The sequence below is a fragment of the Carassius gibelio genome, chromosome B17 (genome assembly GCF_023724105.1).
Source record: "Carassius gibelio isolate Cgi1373 ecotype wild population from Czech Republic chromosome B17, carGib1.2-hapl.c, whole genome shotgun sequence".
NCBI lineage: Eukaryota > Metazoa > Chordata > Actinopteri > Cypriniformes > Cyprinidae > Carassius > Carassius gibelio.
Window position 1 is genome coordinate 2,514,701 of NC_068412.1, and position 23,095 is coordinate 2,537,795.

At 36.3% G+C, this 23,095-nt stretch overlaps 2 protein-coding genes across 2 annotated transcripts in view; both read left to right on the forward strand.

Annotated features, from left to right (window-relative positions):
* Positions 1 to 873: 873 nt before the first annotated feature.
* Positions 874 to 1,955, forward strand: gpx2 (glutathione peroxidase 2). The gene is made up of 2 exons (XM_052579883.1): positions 874 to 1,138; positions 1,355 to 1,955. Exons 1-2 carry the CDS (start codon positions 917 to 919, stop codon positions 1,706 to 1,708), a joined length of 576 nt encoding a protein of 191 aa, XP_052435843.1. The 5' UTR covers positions 874 to 916; the 3' UTR covers positions 1,709 to 1,955.
* Positions 1,956 to 8,105: 6,150 nt separating this feature from the next.
* Positions 8,106 to 23,095, forward strand: part of orc3 (origin recognition complex, subunit 3) — a 16,095-nt gene continuing 1,105 nt past the window's right edge. The window contains exons 1-17 of the mRNA XM_052579856.1: positions 8,106 to 8,270; positions 8,374 to 8,428; positions 8,513 to 8,604; positions 8,706 to 8,838; positions 9,679 to 9,783; positions 9,934 to 10,082; positions 10,427 to 10,566; positions 10,832 to 10,991; positions 11,078 to 11,191; positions 12,969 to 13,102; positions 13,187 to 13,250; positions 15,931 to 16,047; positions 18,665 to 18,744; positions 19,354 to 19,481; positions 21,417 to 21,502; positions 22,297 to 22,391; positions 22,478 to 22,619. Coding sequence (XP_052435816.1) covers positions 8,238 to 8,270; positions 8,374 to 8,428; positions 8,513 to 8,604; positions 8,706 to 8,838; positions 9,679 to 9,783; positions 9,934 to 10,082; positions 10,427 to 10,566; positions 10,832 to 10,991; positions 11,078 to 11,191; positions 12,969 to 13,102; positions 13,187 to 13,250; positions 15,931 to 16,047; positions 18,665 to 18,744; positions 19,354 to 19,481; positions 21,417 to 21,502; positions 22,297 to 22,391; positions 22,478 to 22,619 — 1,827 coding nt within the window. The 5' untranslated portion in view covers positions 8,106 to 8,237. The remainder of the gene's footprint in view (positions 8,271 to 8,373; positions 8,429 to 8,512; positions 8,605 to 8,705; positions 8,839 to 9,678; positions 9,784 to 9,933; positions 10,083 to 10,426; positions 10,567 to 10,831; positions 10,992 to 11,077; positions 11,192 to 12,968; positions 13,103 to 13,186; positions 13,251 to 15,930; positions 16,048 to 18,664; positions 18,745 to 19,353; positions 19,482 to 21,416; positions 21,503 to 22,296; positions 22,392 to 22,477; positions 22,620 to 23,095) is intronic.

Genomic DNA, 23,095 nt, shown 5'->3' on the forward strand with positions numbered 1-23,095 from the left:
AACTCACGGGGTGCCAAACTTTCTGCCAAAAAAATTATAATTGTAAATATAAATTAATTTAAGTGATGATCATTTACAGATGTATGCACGTAAAGTTTGGTTCCAGCAGTCACACATTTTCATATGTTTACATAGACACAGAAATGTAAATGGTTGTCAAGTCAAGTCACCTTTATTTATTTAGACCTTTAAACAAAAAGGATTGTGTCAAAGCAACTGAACAACATTAATTAGGAAAACAGTGTGTCAATAATGCAAAATGACAGTTAAAGGCAGTTCATCATTGAATTCTTCTCCAATAAAGTTTGTGTTTTGAGAGATCTTTTGCAAAGAGAATACTTTTTCTCCAATAGCAGTTGGTTCTGTATGCAGGCTGAATGTAAGCACTTATTCATACAAAAAAATTAATGAAACTGAAGCTGTGCATGTATACATATTTGCACCACACTTGCACAAAGAAAAATAAGCATTTAAGTGGCACTATACATTGCATGGAAATTTTAGACATACAGTGTAGGCACTCTAAAGATGATTAACTTGTGTAGTCATCCATTTTTAATAACATTCAAGGTAATGGAGACTTATAAATAAACCATGGCCCAGAAACTGATACACTTCGTAAAAGTGAGTGTTATTTAATCTGTAGCAGGCTGGGTAATAATCTTTCCATTATTATATTAACATTTTGTTATTATGCGTAAATATCTAATAGTTCAGGAAAAACTACATTGTTTCATTGCTACAGTCTTTTATTCCAAATTCTGAGAAGGGTATCTTCTCAAAGGTTGATGTATCACATATCTGTATAAGGCACCTGAGATGCATTATACATGTGATCATGTGACCTGTATTGTCAACATTAAAGTAGAAAAAGACACTGCTGATGTCATTGTGACAAGGAGAGCAATAGTGAACAATGACATTTATAGCGAAGACTTTTTATGATCTGCGTGCCACTACACTGGAAGGGGAAACAGTAGATTTCAATATTTTCAGAGGAAGAGTGGTGTTAATTGAGAATGTGGCATCACTTTGAGGGACAACCACCCAGGACTACGTCCAGCTTAATGAGCTCCAGAGCAGGTATCCTCACCGGCTTGTGGTCCTGGGCTTTCCCTGTAACCAGTTTGGATACCAGGTTTGTAAATGATTATGTGCAACCCACTGTTTCGATTACATTTAGTTGTAGTTTATCTACAAATGTAATTTGGTTCATACATGAGTTTGGTGTCACGTAAATGATAAATATATCTGTTTATGAAAAGTTAGCAGTGTTTCAGAATTTTAAAGGACTGTTGTACATAATTTGGATTAACATCATAATTATTGCTTTGTCTTCTTTCTCATTTTCCAGGAGAACTGTTCTGATGCTGAAATTCTAAATTCTTTGAAATATGTACGTCCAGGTGAAGGGTATAAACCTGTATTCACCATTTTTGAGAAGTGTGTTGTAAATGGGAGTAATGCACATCCTGTCTTTTCTTACTTGAAAGACAAGCTTCCCTATCCAGATGATGACACTATGTCATTCATGCAGGACCCTAAATATCTGGTCTGGAATCCCATCAGTCGGAATGATATTTCATGGAATTTTGAAAAATTTCTTATTGGACCAGAGGGTGAGCCCTTCAAGAGATACAGTAAAAGGTTTCAAACTATCAATATTGAACCAGACATTCAAAGACTACTGAAACTGACGAAGAACTAATCAAAAACAAGTTAACTGATCATGTTTCATATTTAGTCATGTGTTAACTCAATGTGGCAATATTGGCAATGATTTTTGATTTACATTATCTTCCATGTTAGCAACATTGTGGCATCATCTTAATTTCTTTTATATTACTTAATGAGAGTGACACACCAAAATGTAACAGGGTTTCACTTGATATTGTAAATATGAAAGAATTATGGATGGTGCCATTAACAAATTCTCTGCAATGGAAGTACCTTAATAAAACATTGATTGACACTTTGTTGGTTCTGTTGAGTCTCTGTTCTGGGGCAGTATGGCATCTTATGAATTTGCTTCACTCATTTTACAGAATGTCTCCTCTGTCTTATTAATGTGACATCTGCATGTGCTTTCACATTGTTCATGATGAGGAATGTGACATGAGCAAGAGTAAAGATATACCGTGGTACAACTGTATCTATACTGTAGATTACCTTTCCTAGATAACATAGTGATATTGATACTATGCTGAACTTTCATCCAAACCATCATCTTGGTTGAGATTGACATTTCAGTACACACACGAGTGGAGAAAAGGATACTGCGCTAACATCGATTTGTTTTAGTTAAAAGATAATGTAAGTATATATATGAGTTACCAAATTAGTGGGGTGTTTTTATAACTATAACTGCTTAGCCTGATTTGAGGCTTGGTTTAAGGATGGGCCTTTGAGTAAAGCAGCAACAAATAAAAATAAATTAATTGTGAGGTGGAGCTTGGTTTAAGAACAGATACATTTTTAAGGTTCTATATTGTATTTCTTATTCATCAATTTCTATGTTAATCGAAACATTTATCAATTAGCAAGCATTTACTGAATAAAGTTGTTATTGCTGGTTAAGTTTCCATTACTAAAAATATTTAAATTAAAAAAGATAATTGTGAGTTAAAGGTATTATTGAGCTAACTGAAATATTTTAAATTATTAACAACATTTTTCCTTCACTTTCCCATTGTTCCCAGTAATCACAAATCAGGTAACATGGTTGAAAATGCCCATCCGATATGGCCTTGCCCACTGATCTGGCAACTCCTATTACTGTCCTGCAGAGAACTACTGAATACTTAACACAGTAAATGGGTTTCCCTATCACTCATACTCTCCTCATATGCTTTGGAGAACATTTTTTCCCCCGAATTACTGAAGCCAGTGGCTCAGCAGTGGAGCCCACCAAAGCTGGCAAGAATGGGCGGGGCATCTGGCTATATAAGGGGCACTTCAACATTGGATCCTAAGATTTCTTCTCCTTCAGCAGCGATGACATTCTACATTGATCTATGAGACTCGAAGCCTCACACTGTAGAATTGCCTTCACGATGAATCAAGCTGAACCAGCGTCCCTCTGCTCAGCTGATACACCACCTCCAACGCCTTCAGCATCGCAGCAGCAATCCCAGTTGCCTTCAATAAAGCAGCCCCACTTAATCCTGCGAGGCAGATCGATGCAGAATTCTGGCAGCTTCGCACTTGTTTGTGCGTCACTGAGCCCTGCCTCCCCGGCTCTTGTGTTTATCTCCTCCCAGTTACTAGGAGAAAGAAATGGTGAACTTGTGAAGATGAGCGATCAACATTATGGGCCTGGGCTACACCCACCCTGAGGCTGCACTCACTGAAACAGACCTCTCTCACTACGAGAGTTCATGTCTCTCTCTGCTTTGGCCACCTTCTTTGTTGACTGCGGCCTCTCCCTTCCCCTCGTCTGCTACGAGATGATCTGAAAGAAAGCACACAGCACTTTTGATCTTCCTGAGTGTTCATTCATAAAGATCCTCAGTACTCCCCTTATAATGAGCAGTTTGATTTTTTAGGCGGATTAAAAGAGAATGCTGTTATTAATGATTATCACTGACAGCTTCAAATTTGATGCGTCTGGGCCACGCCCATGCTGAGGCAGCGTGCACGGGGGCTGATTGCTCTCGCTATGAGAGCCTTAAGTATAGTAAAGCTTTTTTAAAGCATTTTCAAAAGACAACAAAATTTCCTCTTTTGAGTGTGGGGTCCCCATATGGCAACCAGCCACTCAAATTAATCCAACCATTTGTCATGAGGGCTGAGCCCTGGCAGGCCATCCCCGGAGTGCCAGGCTGGGAATTGGGGATAATAAAATAGGTTATTCACTGGAATTCGCTCGAAGACCCCGTGATTCAGTAGCATGGTTCCCTGCTCAGTTTAGAGCGAATACACCCATGTCCTGCACCCCAAGGTGATGATTTGCTGGTGATGGGAGCCATAGAAACGGTTCCCCCAGTTCGGATATTTATCCCCTTCAGTGCTGGCTTAAACCACGAGATCTGTCCCATGCCTGGCATCTCAGACGCCTTAGTGTCAAGGTGGACCTTGCCTGCACAGTAGCTTTGGCCCCTTGGAAAGACTCTCAGTGGATGGAATGGGGTGTGCCCCTAAGAATAGTCTGCAGAAGAAAGGTGGTCTCAACAGACGCGGGTTTAGGGTTGAGGAGCACTGTGCGATGGCAAACCAGCTTTAGGAGATTGGTTGAAAGAGGAGGGTCAGCTTCACATCAACTGCCTGGATATGCTTGCAGTATGTTGTTGGGCTTTGACACCTTTCTGTCAGACCTAAGGTCTCCGCCTGGTGTGCAGCCCATGGAGCAGACCATGGCGCAGACCCAATCTGCTGAGACATATCTCTCATAGGCTCAACCAGCCTCACCCCATCACTGTCCCAACATAGGATCTGCCCACATTGTTGAGGGCTCTGAAAAGCCCTCCATTTGAGCCGCTACAGTCCATTGACCTTAAGACTGCTCTGCTACTAGTTCTAGCATTGGTTAAGCATATGGGAGATCTGCAGGTGCTATCTATGAGCCACATGCCTCAAATTCGGGCACAAAGACTCTAAAGTCATCCTGAAACCAAGGCATGGTTACATACTTAATTGTTCTCTTATCCATTCAGAGCACAGATAGTAACTCAATCATCACTTCCTCCTGCAAGACCAAGAGTTGAATTTACTCAATAATTGATTTACTCAATACTTGATTTACTCAATACTCAATACTTAAATTTATTTACTCAATACATTTGACCAAATACTTAGTCCCACTGGTTCCCCCTTGGGGCCTTAGGACAAGTTCAAGTATTAGTCGTTGCATAGCACAGTGGGATTGTACTGGCTCCCTAAAGCACCATAGCACACCCATAATGAGTGAAGTATCCATAGGGAAGTACTTGGTTACTATTGTATCCTCGGTTCCCTGATGGAACGGAACAAGTATTGAGTACTTTGCCGTGCTGTGTAGCTGCATGACTCAGTCGTCGCTTCATTCAAAGTATCCAGAGGATCCTATGGCAAAGTGCCAGATGCCAAATATATTGTGGCAGGCTCTTGGGGCCATTGGATAAAATTTTAATTCACTGCATGAACCAATGGCCATGCAGTTACACTGCATTATTGAAAGGCTACAGTATTCTGAGAAAAATTCATTTTGTCCATCTGAGGCTTCTATGAGAGACTCTTTCTAAGCTTTAAAAGCTTTAATGAGATGGTCTCATAAGTTTACGTCTGCGTCATGAAGGTTTTCATATTATACTTAAAATATTTGTATTGTCTGCAGTGCATAACAGTATAACAACTGTCTCTGGTCTCACAGTGGTATACATCATGGTAAGTTTAGCTTTATGTTGGAACCAAACAAAACAAATCTACTAAGAACATTTTGGTTACCGGCAAAACCCTGGTGATCATCATGACACTAAAAATATCTCACAAATGTGTGCGATGATGCCCAGCTCACCGAAGAACACATGTCCTGAATATAAACACCCCTGAACACTGCTCAGGAAGTAGCCATTTTCTTTAGTGGGGTCAGCTCAAAGACCTGGTGGAGGTAGTAAATTTGTGTCTTAGTAACACATTGCAATGACAAATACTACCCAATGACACGAAATCAGTTTCCCCCTATAATTGTCAGCACACGAAACAAAGAACTGATTGCTCTTTTGTCTGTCTCGTCTTCTGCACGTAAGAATGTGGAGTGCACAATGCACAAAGACAGTGTTTATAGGCCTACACTAAATGTTGTAAGCCCAAAGTGTACTTCAGCTGTCCGTGTTCCACAACAGTCCCCTCATGGTCCATTTTTCTGTCAACACAGACAATAATATAGGAAATGCCTAAAATATCAGTGTATTTCTGTTGAAAAAAAAAATTTGTTTTCTTGTTTGTTTTGTCTGTGTGAGCAATGGGGCCATCTGCACCATCTGGTGGTGATTTCACAAATTATTATCGCCATTATTTTTTTATTTTTACATACACTTTTATGTAATTTGAGAAAACAGAAAACTACTCTATACTCTATAAATAGTACAGTATTTTTCTTTATAAAAATGGAATTACTGTTATGTGTCTTTAATGACATAACACCTAAAATATCAGCTTTTCTAATTCATTTTTTAAAAAGGTATCATCTGCATTCAGGAATTTGATTGAAACCATTATAAAACTTTATAATAACAGGCTATGACAGAACCTGATACATACAATGGTCATGGAGGACTATAGAATATAATAGATCTTTACTGCCATTGTTTTGAAAAGAACACAAGGTTTGGCAGAATGGTATTTAAACATAAAGGAGAAAAGGGTGTGTTTCATTAATTAAAGGAGGATGTGTTATTAAACAGAGGGTAAAGGTCAAAGAAAAAGAACATTTGGACTATTAAAGGTAATATTCAAATACAGTTATTATAATAAAGTCCTGGGCTACATGCTGAGCAAATTGCTCAGGTAGCTGTTATTTTACAGCAATTATACATTGAATTTCAAGAACCAAATATATTTAATTTTGTTTCTTTTGATTAGCCTTGTTGAAGAAAATTGACAAAGTGGTATGTTGAATATTACCCTGGTTCTGTAAGGTTATTTGCAGTCACTTGAACTTCATTTTTTTCTGAAATTTTAACATTACATAACTCATTTAGCTGACGCTTTTATCCAAAGCAACTTACAATTGCTATATATGTCAGAGGTTGCACACCTCTGGAGCAACAGTGGATTTGAACCCAGGTGTCTCACACCAAGGGCATGTGTCTTATCCACTGCGCCAACACCACACCACATTTTAAAACAAGCCTTATTGAAAAACCCTTTAAAGCTGTAGACTTTGTCCTTATTGGTTGGCCAGTACATTACAAGGATTACAAGGAAGTTAATTGTTTTCATTTGATAAAACAGTTTTCTCAAAATTATTCTCAAAAGAGAAGATTAACAAAGATCTAAAACTGAAATTACATGGTCAAGAGATAGAAAAATGTGAATGTTTTAAGTTTTTAAGTTTGTAGTTTGACTAGAAAAATACACATTGAGAAAATTATTGGTAAACGCAAACAAGCACAGGATTTTAATAAGTTGCTTGGTGGGCAAAGACCGGGTGAGCTGAGAGGTTGGCTCTGAATATATGAATTATAATGAACTAATACTATTAACACTTGATTATTGATGTATAGTATCTCAGTTCAACAAAACTGAAGGTTATTAACAGCTGTTATAAGATCCCAACTGCAGTTGCAACAGGAGAAATGCCCATAGAATAAAGAAGCCAAAAATTACTATGTCAGGAAATAATCAAAATCATTAAAAAGCAATGAAAAAATGCTGAGAGAGAAATAATTAGAAAAAAAAGTACCTAATATAAATGAATATTTCAACAGTACCTTAGTCAGTAATTCACCAATCATTAATACCACAACCCACTTTAGACATGAGACTATTTATGAGAAATTCAAAACAATAGTTATGTTCATGCAAATTAAGATGCAGTAGATGGTGTGGCATCCACAGGGCAAGATTTTAATATTAAAATTAATTAAAGAATTTCAGATAATCTCTATCAGTACAATGGAGAAATGGCATTCAGTGTGGGTTGAGCAGACTAGACCACTGAGAACATGTTGTGACTCAGGTTAATCTTTAATGACATTAGAAACAGGTACGGAAATCAGAGCTGATGTGCTGACTGAGATCCTTCAGGCGTTTTTAATTAAACAACATGTAAAGGAAGATGACAGTTTTATAAAGAAATGTTTGTAAAGGTAGAGTAAGGAGAAATATAATAATTATTTTTTTTATTCAATATATACATTTTGACATACTGCACTTAATAACAAAATAGGGAGACAATAAGACAGGACAATTTAAAAAATTTAATCAAAACGAAACCATAGAGCACTTTATGATAATGAGGAAAATGAAGAAAATTATTGATTTCCATCTTTAAAAAAAATGAGTTGACAAACATTTCACAAATGAGTTCATATGATGAATGATTAAATTTTTTCTGAATAAATAAATAAATTCAGAAATAAGAATTAAGGAGCTGATATGAATCCTTGAGCCACACTACTACACAGCAGGAGGCGCTAATGCTGCTGAACATTGTGCCATAAAATATTAAGAAGAAGAAAAAAGCGGCAGCGTGAACTCGTGCTGTACTGTCTTACGGAAGTTTGTTCGCTGTTGATTTTTGTTTTTGGAGGACAGAAATGAGCGAAATTCCAACTTCATCGGTGTCAAAGGTAACGTAGAGCAGGCATTCATTAATGCATACGTGGCTGAAGTAATTTGTTGAGAGTAATGATATGATGAGACTTATTCAGACTTATAGATTATGTTTTTCAGGGATGTTTTGTTTTTAAGTCAGCCTCTAAAAAGAGAAAGAGACATGTGGGAGTGGGTGAGTAATTATAATCATTATTTGTCACTTCACAAATACTTATCTCCATTATCAAGCATTTTCGCCTTATTTATTGGCATGTAGGTGGATATTTGGTGGATGATAGTGACGATAACGCCAGCGATCGCTTTAAGATCTGTCAGAAATTGTGGGAAACTGTTCAAATGAACACAGAGGTAACTTACATCCTTCTCTGCGTCTGGAGCCTCTTTATCTAACCTTTTAATATGCTCGTTTATTAATATGTTTTTTTTTTGTTAAATGTATATTTTCACAGGTAATACAAGATCAGTTGAATAAAAAGGTGCTTGACAGTCTTGCAGAGTTCATTAAAAAGCATGGCTTGGGCCGCTCATCTGATAACTGGAGACAGAGAGCCAGTGAAATCCCCACAGCTGCTCTAATGCTGGGTATGACACGGCTTTATTTGACTTAATTATATGTTTTCCAGCACAACTTTTGTATAATGCACATGGAAGCTCCAAGAGTTGAATATTTAGAAAACAGATGAAGCTTGATTTGTGAAAAGTTCACAATCAGATCATATATGGTCACGTTTGGTTAAAACTGCTTTATCCTTTGATCCTTTTAATCTTGGCAATATCATATTTTTATTTTATTTTATGTTTTTTACTAAAATATTCTCTCTCTGTCTCTATACACATACACATAAAGTCATACAGAGTAGTATGATGATCTTTAAATAATTTGCCCAAAAAGTGTTGTTGTTCTAGATAACTCTTTTCTCATAAAAAATGAACCCGATACATATTTCTGTATTTCTTTATTGCATTTAAATGTTAAAAGCAAACAAATGTTTAAAACTGATTAAAATGCAAAATAATTATAAAGAAAAATAGGTAACACTTTGTGACAAATAACTACATTTGTTTCATTAGTTGTTAAAAATACAACTAAGGTTTGTTAGATCCATTAAATAATACAGTTACAGCCTGTGATTTTTGAGTAATAATAATAAAAAACTATTCACTGTATTTTGAAGTGCCCATGATAACAATAGCCTGCATGTTGGTTATTGTGATTGTGTTATTGTATATTGGCACATTCTTAATTAAATGATAGGCATCAAGTTTGATATCTCAACTCATCCTCTCTAGTGGTAGGCACAGGTTGGTATAATAGTAATTTAAAGAGCTGAAATGGGGAAAACAAAATACAGCACATGCAGCACAGCCCCACGTATCGGCTTTGTCTATTATTGACCTGTAAAACCTTTTATTGTCATTTAGGGGTAAATGTGCCGGATCATGCCATGACATTTCGAAGTCTGTGTAATCTTCTTCAGGATTCTGTCACACCCTTTGTGGTGTCTGTTCATGCCAAAGAATGTGCAGGTGTGTATTTTTTGCTCTTACTGTAGATTGGATAGACAAGCTTTATTCTCTACCGATCTATGCAAAATAACCATATATGAAGCTTACAATGACTAGCCTTATCTGCATATAATTAGCATATTTTCATTCAAATGTGACACTTTTTGACAGCTGTGAAGTTCTTGATTCAGAAGGTTCTAGAGCAGCTGATGGAAATAGGAGTGTCTGTGGATGAAGAACAGGAAGATGATACAGCTTTGCCTCAAAGGACACAGTGTACTATAAGTGCTTTATGTCAGTGGTACAAGACTGTTACCAAGGTAGGAGAAGACGAGAACATAAACTATGCTTACCTACATTAGAAAGACAGAAGGTTTATATTTTGAAAGAATGCATTTTGGGTACTACTTGCTGAAAGGTCCATGGTAATGTAACCTCAAGATGATGCTCTTTTGATTTAATTTTAATTTTAATATTCTTTTTAATGCAATTGTACTGTATTGAAGTTAATTGAAGAATAAAATGCTTATTTCAGATTTAAAATCTAAAAGCAAACAATGTTTGGTTAGTTGTGGTAGACTTTTGAAAGAGATCCTGTGCTACTGTTTACCTAACTTTGGTGTGGCAAGGTACTTTATCAATCTGAATAATTTGTCTTTTGTAGAAAAGCACCAAAGTTTCTCCTCAAAGGAAAGAAAACTCGACAAATAGTGACTTGCCTCAGAGTTTGCCTGTTGTCGTGATCTTCAAAGACTTTGAGGCATTCAACCCACAAGTTTTGCAGGATTTTATCCTTATTTGCAGGTGGGACTAGTAAAATGTGCATTAGCAGTATGTGAAGGGTGATCATTTTAAGCATCATTTAAATAGAACCTAATACCTGAGATCACTAAATTTTAAGATGATTTTGTTTTGCATGACTTGAAAGCAGTGGTATATCCTGCTTCTTTTTGTTTGTTTTTGTTTAGCAGAACATTTTAATAATGTTGCATGGATATAATCATGGTCTGAAAATCCTTACATTTGTAATTTATTATTATTATTATTTTTATCTTAATCTTATTAACAGTCGATACACTCAGGAGCTTCCCTTCATCTTTATTTTTGGCATTGCCACGTCTCCAAGTGCTATCCAGCACAGGCTTCCCCACTCGGTGTCATCATTGCTCTGCATTGAGGTCTTTCATTCTCTCTCATGTACTCAGCATTTAGCCTCTGTTTTTGAGAAGGTAAATAACCATTGAGATTTGTAATGCAAGTTAATGTCAACAATTTTATTCCGTATGTTCTTCTGATGTCCGTTTGTTTTTCATAGCTTATTCTGAACTCTGAGTTCCCATTCAAGCTCAGCAGTAGGGTGATCCAGGTGCTGGTTGGCATCTTCCTCTATCATGACTTCTCTGTTCAGAATTTTGTTAAGGGCCTACAGGTGAGCTGAAAAGTTTTTTTTTTTTTCTCCAGATGGCTTTCATCGTGCCATGTGTAATGTTTCTTTATTGGTTTGGGATGTAATTGGGAAACAAACACAGTGGTGCTACTTATTTGGCTTTTTTGCTTTCTGCCATTAAAGCATACCTTTTTCATTATTATGGAGACTAAAAGAAGCCAAAACAAGTCCCATCACTGCAGTTAATTTCAAGAACAAATATACAAATGGCAGTTTCATTAGTTGATCTATATGAACAATTTGTGCTTGGACACAGATAATTGAAACTCAATTTTGGATTTAAAATATGGCTTTTATGTAATTCAGTTTTTCCACTGTAATGATTACTACCAAGTTTTCAAATCGTCTGCAAGCATAAAGGACAGGGGTGCGTGATAAATATCAGCCAATAACTAATGCGCATCTCGTCAGTAAAGCCGGTTCTCGAATACCATCAGGTGCGTGATTTCACACAGAGTAGCTGTTACTACACAGAGCCATTGTTAACTGACAAGCTGCACAAATCCACACTGATAATGATAACTGGCCGATATTTATTTATTTACCCTTTATAAAGGATGATGCAGTCATGTGACCTAAAGTAAAATGTAATTTGATTGTTACAAATGAATGTTATGAGCTTTAAAACAATTAATGTGAATGTGATGTGAGAATGTTTAAAGGAGACCTATTAGGCTCCATTTTACAGTATACAATAAAAGTCCCAGGTGTCCCTAGGATGTGACTGTGAAGTTTTAGCTCGAAATACCCCAAAGATAATTTATTATATCATTTTGAAAATACCTATTTTGTGAAAGCTGAAACACGTGCAGATCTCTTTAAATGCAAATAAGCTGCTGCTCCCCACCCTCTTTTCCAGTATAGGTCTGTACCTTTACAGCTCGTACCTCAAGATATTCTGCCAAAAACATCTGTTTGGTTTTGATTGTCATGTCTTTCGCATTGAAATCATCCGTTTTAATCCAAATCAGTTTAATCTTCTTGTATACGAGTACCACAGTCTATTGACGGTTTATCAGCATCCCTCCTTCACCCCATCTCCCCACTTTGAGTTCACTTTACAGCTAGACGGGGAAGGGGGAGTACTCTAGCTTTGGGCCATTTCCGAGCTCGAAGCCCTTCCCCGGACAGCACGGCAAATACGCATTCCATACCTCAGCTAATCATATGCAAGCATGAAATAGTGTTCTGTGCTCACCAGTGTAGCCAAAGACAGAACAGTTAGCATGCTTTACTTGAACTTTCACCATGGAGTTAGAACTGGTACACTGTTGTTGTTACTTGCAAAAACAGAATGATGGCTCCATGGGTGAAAACTTGCAGATTAAGGGGCGGTAATATTATAATAACCTCTATGTTACAGGCAGAGCAGATTCTGAGCGGCTTACCACAAATCTTTTACTGGGTTCTTTTTTTTTTTTTTTTTATGTTTTCTGGGTTTATAGATGCATCAGGGACAAAAATAATATCACTTAAACACAGAAAAAGTCAGATTTTCATTATATGCCAACTTTAAGGAATATAGATATTTTGCCAGTACTCAAATGAAGTGGTTCCCTTGAGGCACCCCAACACTGCACATTTTGTATGTCTCCTTTCTCTGACACACCAGTTCAGGTCTTGGAGTCACTACTAATGAGCTGATGACCTGAATCAGGTTTGTTTGATTAAAGAGACATGCAAAAGGTGCAGTGTTGGGGTGCCTCCAGGATCAGGGTTGGGAGCCACTGCTTTAATGAAACCCTTCTTCTTCTTACAGTTCTCCATGTTGGAGCACTTTAATAGCCAGCCTCTCAGTGTGCTTTGCTGCCAAAAACAAGAGGCCTTGCTTTCTGCCAAGACATTGAGCAAGAAAAATGTTGAACGAATCCGCCATCTACCCTCTTTCATGAGGTAAACACATAAATGTTCACTCCAGTAAAGGGATTCAGTAACCATTCTGTAGCTACACACTTAAATGAATGTATGTCTTTGTAGGTATGTGGAGACTCAGGAGCCCCAGGAACAGGTGCGGCTCCTTACTGATGATGAACATGTCAAGGTAACCTTGTCATTCCATAGTAATCCATGTAATTGACTAAAATATCACACATCCAAAACACTATTTTTTTCTGTTCCTCTTACAAATTCTGTCCAGTATCAGCTCAGACTAGCATAAAACTGGCATCTTTATAATGTAGCTTTGGGTAAACAGGATAACTTTAGGCAATGTTAATGGCTAAACTACCTTAGCATGCTCGTTTTTCTGAATAGTAGTAACTAATACTTGTGTTCATTCTCACCTTAAAAGATTTCCTCTGCATCAGGTCAAACATGTATTCTAGGTGGCAACCAGTTGGTAACCCTCTTAGACAGCAAGGTTATTATCCGATTATTAAATCGCAAGATCAATGTCAATAAAATTTCACTCACCATCTAAAGACTTTACCACTGTGTTTAAAGTCTGAATGCCTTGTTTAATTTAATGTGTCTATAGATGAGATTCAAACAGTCAATATTTGTTGAATGTGTCTTTAATATCAGTTATGTTACTGAAACTCAAACTCAAAAATAACATTGCTGTGATGAAACAATAAAGTGACTTTTCTATGCTTAACTGCTGCTTAAAAAGGCAGTGGGGTTTATGACTTGTTCTAAATCTCACTGAAAATCTACTGGCTTTAGGATTTGTTCCCTCATTTTATCAGGAAACATAGCACTAATAGTAATGTTTAAAAGCATTGCTAATCTTTTTTTGAATCTAGAGCCCTATTCGGACGGGACTAGTTTTCTAAACTACGTTTGAGTTTCGATTCTTACCACCTGACGTCTGCGATTTTCATGTAACAATTCGGACGGGACTAACATCTCTGTGTTTATTACAGAGGTGGGAGGGTCTGTTTTGTGCATCTGGGCGCCAGAGAGATCACGCGCTCTGTATGCGTGCATTGCATTCGTTCAGAATGATTGCCATTAGTATTATTACACAATAAATACTAAATGGCTAGTATAGCAAAACCATGTTAATGTGTGGTTCCTTTAGTTTAACTTGTTTTCCTTTTTTTTTTGTGTGTGTAGTAGGCTAAACCTACCGTATGTTTAATTTTCATAAAGGTACATATGTAATTAAGTACATAAGTAATCTTACCTGATGCTGATATTACAATAGCCGGTATTAACAGTTTACGTGATCTTGCTCTTGTTTTTATTATTATTTTTTTATTATTTATTTGCCGCTAAGCAAATATATCAAACATCCGCGCGGTAAAAGCATCTGCGGTTTGAGTTTGCTGAAAAACGGTAGGTAATTTGCTCTGGAATTATCACAGAGGTTGTGTGAGAAAAACACAGACGTGGCAGATTCGGACGGGATTAAAATCACCAAGTACATCTGTGAAACACTCATTTCTCTAACGACCCCCTGTAAAACTAGTCCCGTCCGAATAGGGCTTATGATAAATTTATGATAAATGGGTAGGTTCTGTTTCAGAGTTGGCTTACTTCAGCGCATGTGCATCTACTACTGTGGGCATGGCTGATATTGCCCAATATTATATATATCAAAAGAATTATGTAATATACTGTATAAAGATAGATATATAGTTGTATGGTATGTTAATTATAAAGCAGCACTAATTTAAGTAATGCGTAATGTAATACATTATTTTAATATGGATAGTATATTTATTTTATTGGCATATATAAGTTATCTGTATATTTTTGTAAAACCCCATGACAAGGTAATGTTTAATTTATCATTTTATTTCATTTTATCATCCCACACATGGATCGGTATTTTCTATAATTTATATGATACAAATACATATCTGATATTTATTATATTATTAGCATCAAACAAACAATATAATTCTTATTCTCAAGGATTAAATATTACACAGAAAAAAACGAAAAAATATTGCACAACCACCAGTTAGGTGGCGATATGAACCAAGTATGTAAACAGCTTTTGAACAGAAGAAGTGCACTTTTTCTAAGTGTCCATATCCATAGTGATTTTATTCATCGCTCTGTTGAGAATGTCTTGCGTGTTAACCGGGAAGTAAGCAAGGTTTGGGTTAATCAACCAGGAGTTCAGGGTGTAGCAGATGGTAAGTTAAGCTTGCTTTCTGAAATGCGCTCCGGGTTGTGTATTAGAGTTGTATGTTATAATAGGTCACATGAGGCTCTCTCATTCATATTTATTAAAAGGGTAAGACATTTTTTTTGATTTATGTAAGAATCTTTTGAGTATAAAACATTTTTGTAGAACGTCAATTTTTAAAATGAATTTTTAGTCTTATAGTAAGTATAGGAGACCTCTACGGCCCTGCAGAGTTTTGCTTTGTGTCTTCAACACACCTGAACAAACTAATCAAAGATTTGAAGGGTTTCTAGAAAGCTGCAGGCAGGTTAGTTTTAATTCGGTTTGGAGCTGAACTCTGTGGGGATGTGGCCCCCTAGAACTGGAGTTTGCCACTCCAGTCTGTTTGATATATATATATAATTGTTATTACTATTTTGGATATTATTATTTTAGTTAGTATTTTTAGTTATTTTCATGTTTTTTTTTTTAATGGTGACTTTTTTTTTTAAACAAAATTGTTAAATTATAGTAAATATTATATTGAAACAATATTGATTGAATTGTTTGAATGATGCAATTGAATTGTTTTTGATGCTGTTGACATGACATTAAATCGTAAATAAATACTAATCTTTTTTTGTGATTAATATCGTTTCAGGGCGTATGTCATACATTACTGAAAAACCTTCATAAATACCACAAGAATTACTATCCCATTCTACAGTGTCTGCACTCTTTGACCTCATCACTGCCTAAGTTTCCTCTAGGAAAGCATGTAAGTACACCTTTTGATAAACCTATTTCACACTTTCTTTACATCTATCTTTTATAGTAATAACAGTAAATGTGCATGATTATATGCAACTAGCCATAAACCAAACCCTGTAATCATAACCATAACAGTTTAGTAGAATGCCAACAAAGATTTTTTAACACAGACCATTGCAGTCTGTCAGTCTTATAATGGAGGTGAATGGGAATCACGGCTAAAACATACATAAAAAATAAAAAACATACACTAACAAAACCAAATTAAACCCTGGGGCTTGTGACGATACACTGATGTGTAAAGACATAAGACGATCAGTCTGTGCAAGAAACTGAACATTTTTGCTTTTGATTGCACTTACTTGTGAATATAATAATACAGTTGGGTTGAGTATTCCCAATTATTTGAAATGAGCAGACCAGTGCCCCCACCCCACTAACCTCATGTGGGGTGTGAGAGAATGCAGCGGCACGATTAGTCTTCAATGACCCCATGTCACACCTCTCTTTATCTCCTTGCACTGGCTACCGGTCGCAGCTCGTTCAAGACATCGATGCTTGCATATAGAACAACCACAGGCTCAGCACCTGCCTTCTTCCACTGAGTGACGCCTCGTGGTGGCACAAAATCACTTTCCAGAACAAATTAGTTCACTGTTCCTGGCTGGTGGAGTGATTTACCCACCCCTATCCGGAATGCTGAATCCCTGACAATTTTCAAGCTCTTTCAAAACTATTTGACTTAAAGGTGCTGTAGGGAACTTTTGTAAAAAAATATTTGTTACATATTTATTAAACCTGTCATAATGTCCTGACAGTAGAATATGACACAGATAATCTGTGAAAAAAATCAAGCTCCTCTGGCTCCTCCCAGTGTCCTATTGCCATTTGCAGAAACTCCATCGCTCCCGGTAAGAAATAACCAATCAGAGCTGCGGCCCGTAACTTTGTTTGTGTTCAAAATGTAGAAAAATTTATATAATAAGCGAGTACACCATGAATCCATTTTCCAAACCGTGTTTTTAGCTTGTCCTGAATCACTAGGGTGCACCTATAATAAGTGTTTATATTCGGACTATTTTAGATTGCTTCGGGGGTACCGCGGCGGAGTAACCCAGTACCTTTGTGATTCTTCATAGACATAAACAGAGAGAAGTAGTTCCGGCTACGATGTTCTTCCGCAAGACGCAAGCAGTTCTGTTTATTAACCGCTAGAGCGTCAAAAGTTCCCTACCGCAGCTTTAATCCTATATAAAAAAAAATTGAAAGATGACTTCATATAATGTAATTAATGTGGGACTCTCACGGGAAACCCTAACCAAACATGCACAGCACAAAAACTCACTAAAGCTTATAGAAACACAGCACTTTAAAACCATTCAGGTGGTACTTTGGCATTCTCAAATAAACTTCTGTGGACCTACGGATTGATAAAGTGTCCACTGGGTGTGGTTTTTAAAGTTAAATCCCCCCGTAAGAATAATCCCAGAAGTAGATGGTTATCTTGGTATGGCTGACAGCTGTATTTTTTTTGTGCTGCGTAGTTATCTGCCTAAAGGTAAACTTTATCACACTGCCGGAAACACGCATTGATAAAGCAACCTGATGGTGGTTTTCAGTGGAAAACACAAGTGAGCATGACTCACATTTGCATTCATGCCTCATGAAAAATGTAAATGACAAATAATTTAATTCTTCATGATTCTTCATCCCAGCTTTCAACTTGCTGGCGATAAGATGTAAGCATCAAAAATGTAACCGGGTGTAATGGAAGAAATATACACCAGAAGCAAACTATGCTTTTTGTAATCGGGGTTTTATTCTGACTGCTGTTTAAAGTAGGTAACTGATAAAAGTCTAATTAAGAAATAAAGTTTGCCTTGTTCAAAAAAATTTCACAAAGAAAAAAATAGATTTCACAAATTAAAAAAAAAAAAAAAAAAAAAAAATAGTTTACAGCAAATTTGAGGATGACAATCAAATGTCACAAAAAAACAAAACTCAATTTCAACCTGTAAATCAATGCACTAAACCACAGAATATTCAAACTGGTATACAGTGTAATGTACTCCAACGGATTAGATGTAAATCGATTTCTCCAAACAAAAAAATGTTCAAGATAATTGAAATACGATAACACAAACTGGAATACGGCAGTGGCTGAGGTACAAGAGAAATAAAAGCACATTAACAAAGCCACAACCCATGTTTCACATATTAATCAAGCAGTATCAGAAATATGCTTTAAACCAAAGATTTATACTATATACATCACAGATTTATCAAATAAGCATGGCATCAGTATTTTACACCATAAATCATGAAATGTACATACCCAATCCTTTACCAATCACCACAAGGTTCACTCTCCACACATGCACTTCAAATAAATCTATAACAAAAAAATGTACACACCAAATGTAAGCATGACCAGTGACTTGAGAAAGTTGACAAATGTTTAACTTTATACAATAGAAGATGTATATTCAGTTAAAATGAGTAGGATCATGCCACTTTGCCGTGTGAAAGTTTTCATCATTGATATAGGTTTCACTGTATTTACAGTAAAAAAAATTGCCAGTGTTTAATGCTCAGCACATATGAAACTGTTATTGTGCTTATAGATACGAGAACTGCATGTATCCTGCATTGAGAAGAATTTGTGGGAGACAGAGGAGTATGACTCGGCCTTGCAGCTTCTGAGGTAACTTAATCTATTGTCTGGTCAGAAATAAATTCATAATTTTTTTTTAATGAAGCACAGAATTTTTTACAGACTTTTAAATTAATTGTTCCCTCCTGGTGGAATGACCTGCCCAACTCAATCCAAGCAGCTGAGTCCTTAACCATCTTCAAGAATTGGCTTATAGCACATCTCTTCCATCTCTATTTGACCCTTTACCTCGATCACGGTCTATTCTAATTCTGTTCTTAAAAAAAAAAAAAAAAAAAACCTGATCCTTTTAGACTTGAACTCTATTCATTTGCTGCTTGTTTTCTTAAAAAAAAAAAAAAAAAACATCGAACACTAGCGTTCTAATTTTTTTTGTGTTCTGTTTTCTTTACATTTGTTATACAAATAACAAAATCAAAAAGACCTCTAACACTAGCTTACTCTATTTTTCTATTTTATGTTTCCTTTTTATATTATTAAATAAAACATTGCTACTTGTACTGCATTAAGCTAACTGAGACATATTATGGCACTTACATATCATTGCTCTTTTGTTGATTTTGATTATTCTCATTTGTAAGTCTGCTAAATTAGTAAATATAAATGTCAGTGTCACTCTTCCCTCTGCATTTTTTGCAGGATTCTAGCAAAGGATGAGCTTGTTGCAGCTTTACGGAAGTGTGCTGAAATTCTTAAATCTGCCAAGCCAATGCAAAATGTTCTGCAACAATTGGATGATTTCATTGGTAGATTGGAAGCACTGCAAAGTAAGTCAGATCCCATCCAGTGTGTGATCCCATCCAGTGGGTTCAAGAGAACACTTCTGGAGAAACTGGTTAAGAATATAAAGTCAGCAGCAGATGCCTTATGTTTGGGATCTAAACTAAGGCAACGTTACACGGACAACGATGTAGTCAAAAATGTAAACATTTGTCCCTGGCATTTTAAACATGATTTTAAAACAATTAGCATTTACACATTTCTGTGAAAATGGCCAAAAATGCTGTATTGCCTATGCCAGGCCAGTATGCCAGGATCCTACGAATTTGGACAGCCTTCGTTGCGGCGCTGTGACGTAACATCCTTCAAATGAGTACTCCGAAGGATGTAGACACTGAATTTGGACACAGCCAATATGTTGTATATAATACGTCTCTGATATTGGTGAAGTGAGTCCACTCTTTGCAGAAGAAGCTTAAGCAAACTCTTGAGCAGCACCAACAGTACCATGTGCTCTGACATTTTTGTGTATGCTTGTTCGTGCTTTCCTTTAAAATTTACATGTACTGCGCATGTCTACCCAACATGTACAACGTACGAACATGACGTCACCGTTTTCAAAGATTCCCATATTGGGTGTTTACACGGAAACAATAAAGATGGTGTTTTCAAAAACTTGCACTTTGAAACCGTTCTCAAAAATATGAATTTTCAGTCCTCAAAACGCTGTTGTCGTGTAAACGAAGAAGAAAAATTTATAAGAAGTTTCCTGTTTTGGGCTGAAAACGTTGCTGTGTAAACAATCCCTAAAACATGTCTGTAAATTTAGCAAATTGTTTTGATTGACAGCTCACACATCCAGGAGAAAATGAACTTTTCAATGCTGCCCCACGGCTTTTATTAAATACAGTTTAAATACTGAATCGCTACATTATATTTTAGAGCAGCGAGAGGATACAATCGCTGTTTTTACTCCAAAAAGATAAACGCACAGACGCGAATACATGCAACTTCCATTTCTCTCTTTTTCTCTCTCTCTCTCTCGGATAGGCAATATTTGAGAAAATGGTTTAGTGATTTCTAATTATTGGGCTACGGCAGTTATCGGCCTCATCAGACATATGCTGTGGCACTATCATGCAGTCTGTAATGATGTGACGTTTGCAAACATTTATATGAACTCACAATTGAATGTAACATAAAACAAATGATTACTTTACATTAAAATCTTTATTTATGCCAACAAATCGTACATTTATGTGTCTTTTTGTTTGCTGTAGCAGCCATGTTTCCGAGATAATTCATACCCCTACATTTGAAGTGTGGTCCTGAAAAATCTTCATTTGAAGGGCTATCTGGCCCTTACCCCTACCCCTCCAACCAAAAGAGTTGGATATGTTAAAATATGTTCCCATGGCTATGCTAGTATGTTGCAACGTTAGTAAGCATCTCAGCTTTTTCTTGCTAGCTGATTAACATTAAAAACATAGACAGCTAATCAGAATCCATGCTGTTTTAAGTGGCAGATCTGCAGTGCATACTTATAATAATCAGAACATTATTAATTGGTATTATTGTTATAGTATGAGTAGATATAAATGTTTCTCAAAATTATAGTGTAACAATAAATTAGTTTTTTTTTGCCTCTAAGGTTGGTGGGCATTGTCATGTCTTTCACTGGGGAGCATGTTTTATATTTTCTGAATGTGATTTTTGCCTGAATCTGTTTTCTGCATTATAATGTAGAAAACAATTTGGTGTGAAGCTTTTTTCTGTAATAACAGGGGATGCATTAATGCACTTTTATTTCCTTTAGTTGTTAAAAACTTAAAAATGGAATTTACTTTTAATGCTGGAATTGGTTTTAGTATTGTTCATAATGTTTATAATTATCATTTGTTATAATTTGCACACACAAAAAAAAGTGCATAAATCCATCACTGGATATAATAACCTTAGTAATACATTGCTTTGCCTCTCAGGTGTCTCTTCAGAAGATTCCTCTGGAAATGGGATTGTCTCAGGAAAAATGGAATATCAGAGAACAGATCTCTTTCAGCTTCAAAAGGCATAGTATTTGTTGTTTTGCTTGGCTAATTTGGATTGTTTACCACTGATTTATGTTTTATTAATATTTTGAGAGTGTAGGGGAGGCCAAATGACTTATGTAATTTGTGGTGCTTCATGGGAGTGGGTGGAGCTAAGAGTGCTTTTGCTGTGCTTGATTCAGCTTTGTGATTGGTAGAAAAGCGTCATGAGTAATGTAGTTTTCACCCCAAATTCCTCAGTTAAAGATAATTATATTAATGTTGATGTTAGTTTGCTTTTGTAATTACTGTAGAATCTCTGGTTAAGTCTGGAATTCAGCAAGTGCATAACGTTTAGTGTTTTAAAATCTCATCAGTTTTCAAAAGTTGTGTAGTGTCTTCCAGGCTTCCAATAGAATCCAAAGATGCTGTTGTTTCTTTTCAAAGTTTTATTCATAACATAATCATTGCAAAATAATAATATTAATGATTATATAAACAACAGCCATACCTAGTATTGTAAAACTTAATACATTTTACACTGGATGTGGCACAATGCATCTCAGACACATATAGTAAATAAATACCTCATTATTTCTGACGTACTCCATGTGATTGTGCTGCGTTCACTGTAGACTGCCTCAAATGGTAACACAACATGGTATTAATTTTTTTTTATCGAGAATTCACTAGTATATGTACTGTACTACTGAAATTTTGGTATTGTGACCACACAAAGTAGTAGATTATAGAACCATGCTATAAATGAAGTATTTCATTTGGCAAAATAACATTGGTGAATTTAAATTAACCATGGCCATGATTCTGTGCGCAGACTCTGCTTGAAAAAGAGTCCCGAAGAACAAGGAGAATGAATCCATTTGAAGTGCTTCGAAGTCAGGTGATAGAGTTTATTGACAGCCTTGTGAGGTGAGTAGACAACATAATGAGCAAGATGTGCTTACTTCTCTCAGAAAATCCTGTATGCAGTATAAGATTTCTAATTCTCTCTTCAGAGAATACTTGACTCCAGCAGAACTCCAGCCACTCAGTGAAGTGTGCTACTACAGTTCCTCTGGGGTCCTGAGGCAGCGACTCAATGTCACCCCACGAACATCCATTCAAGCTGCTCTCAGTCATCCTTTCTACTATTTGCAGGTAACTGACCACTCATTTTGACTAGTCAGGATATTCAGTTAAGGTATTCATATAAAATTGAAAGAGACACAGTACATACAATTCTTAACTTTTTCATGAACCAGTATGTTGCATTGCAGAGCTTCCCAAACTCAAGCATAAAGCCCAACCCCAATGAGTGGGCATCCATAAATGTTGCAATAAAATTTTGGGTATGCATCAGGCTGCCTTATCAGTGGCGCACAAGATGCCATGACAATGTAGGTGTCATTGAATTTTAATGTTTTTCATAGCTTATCCAGTTGAACTCACTGGATATGGATGCTTTTACATACTTCATTCAAAATATTGCGGGAAAAGAGAACATCAATGTGTAGAAGATCTTGTTTACATAAAAACAGATTTTTTTTTTAATCGATGAAAGTCTTACGGGTTTGGAACGACATGAGGGTGAGTCATTAATGACATAATTTTAATTTTTCGGTGAACTAACCCTT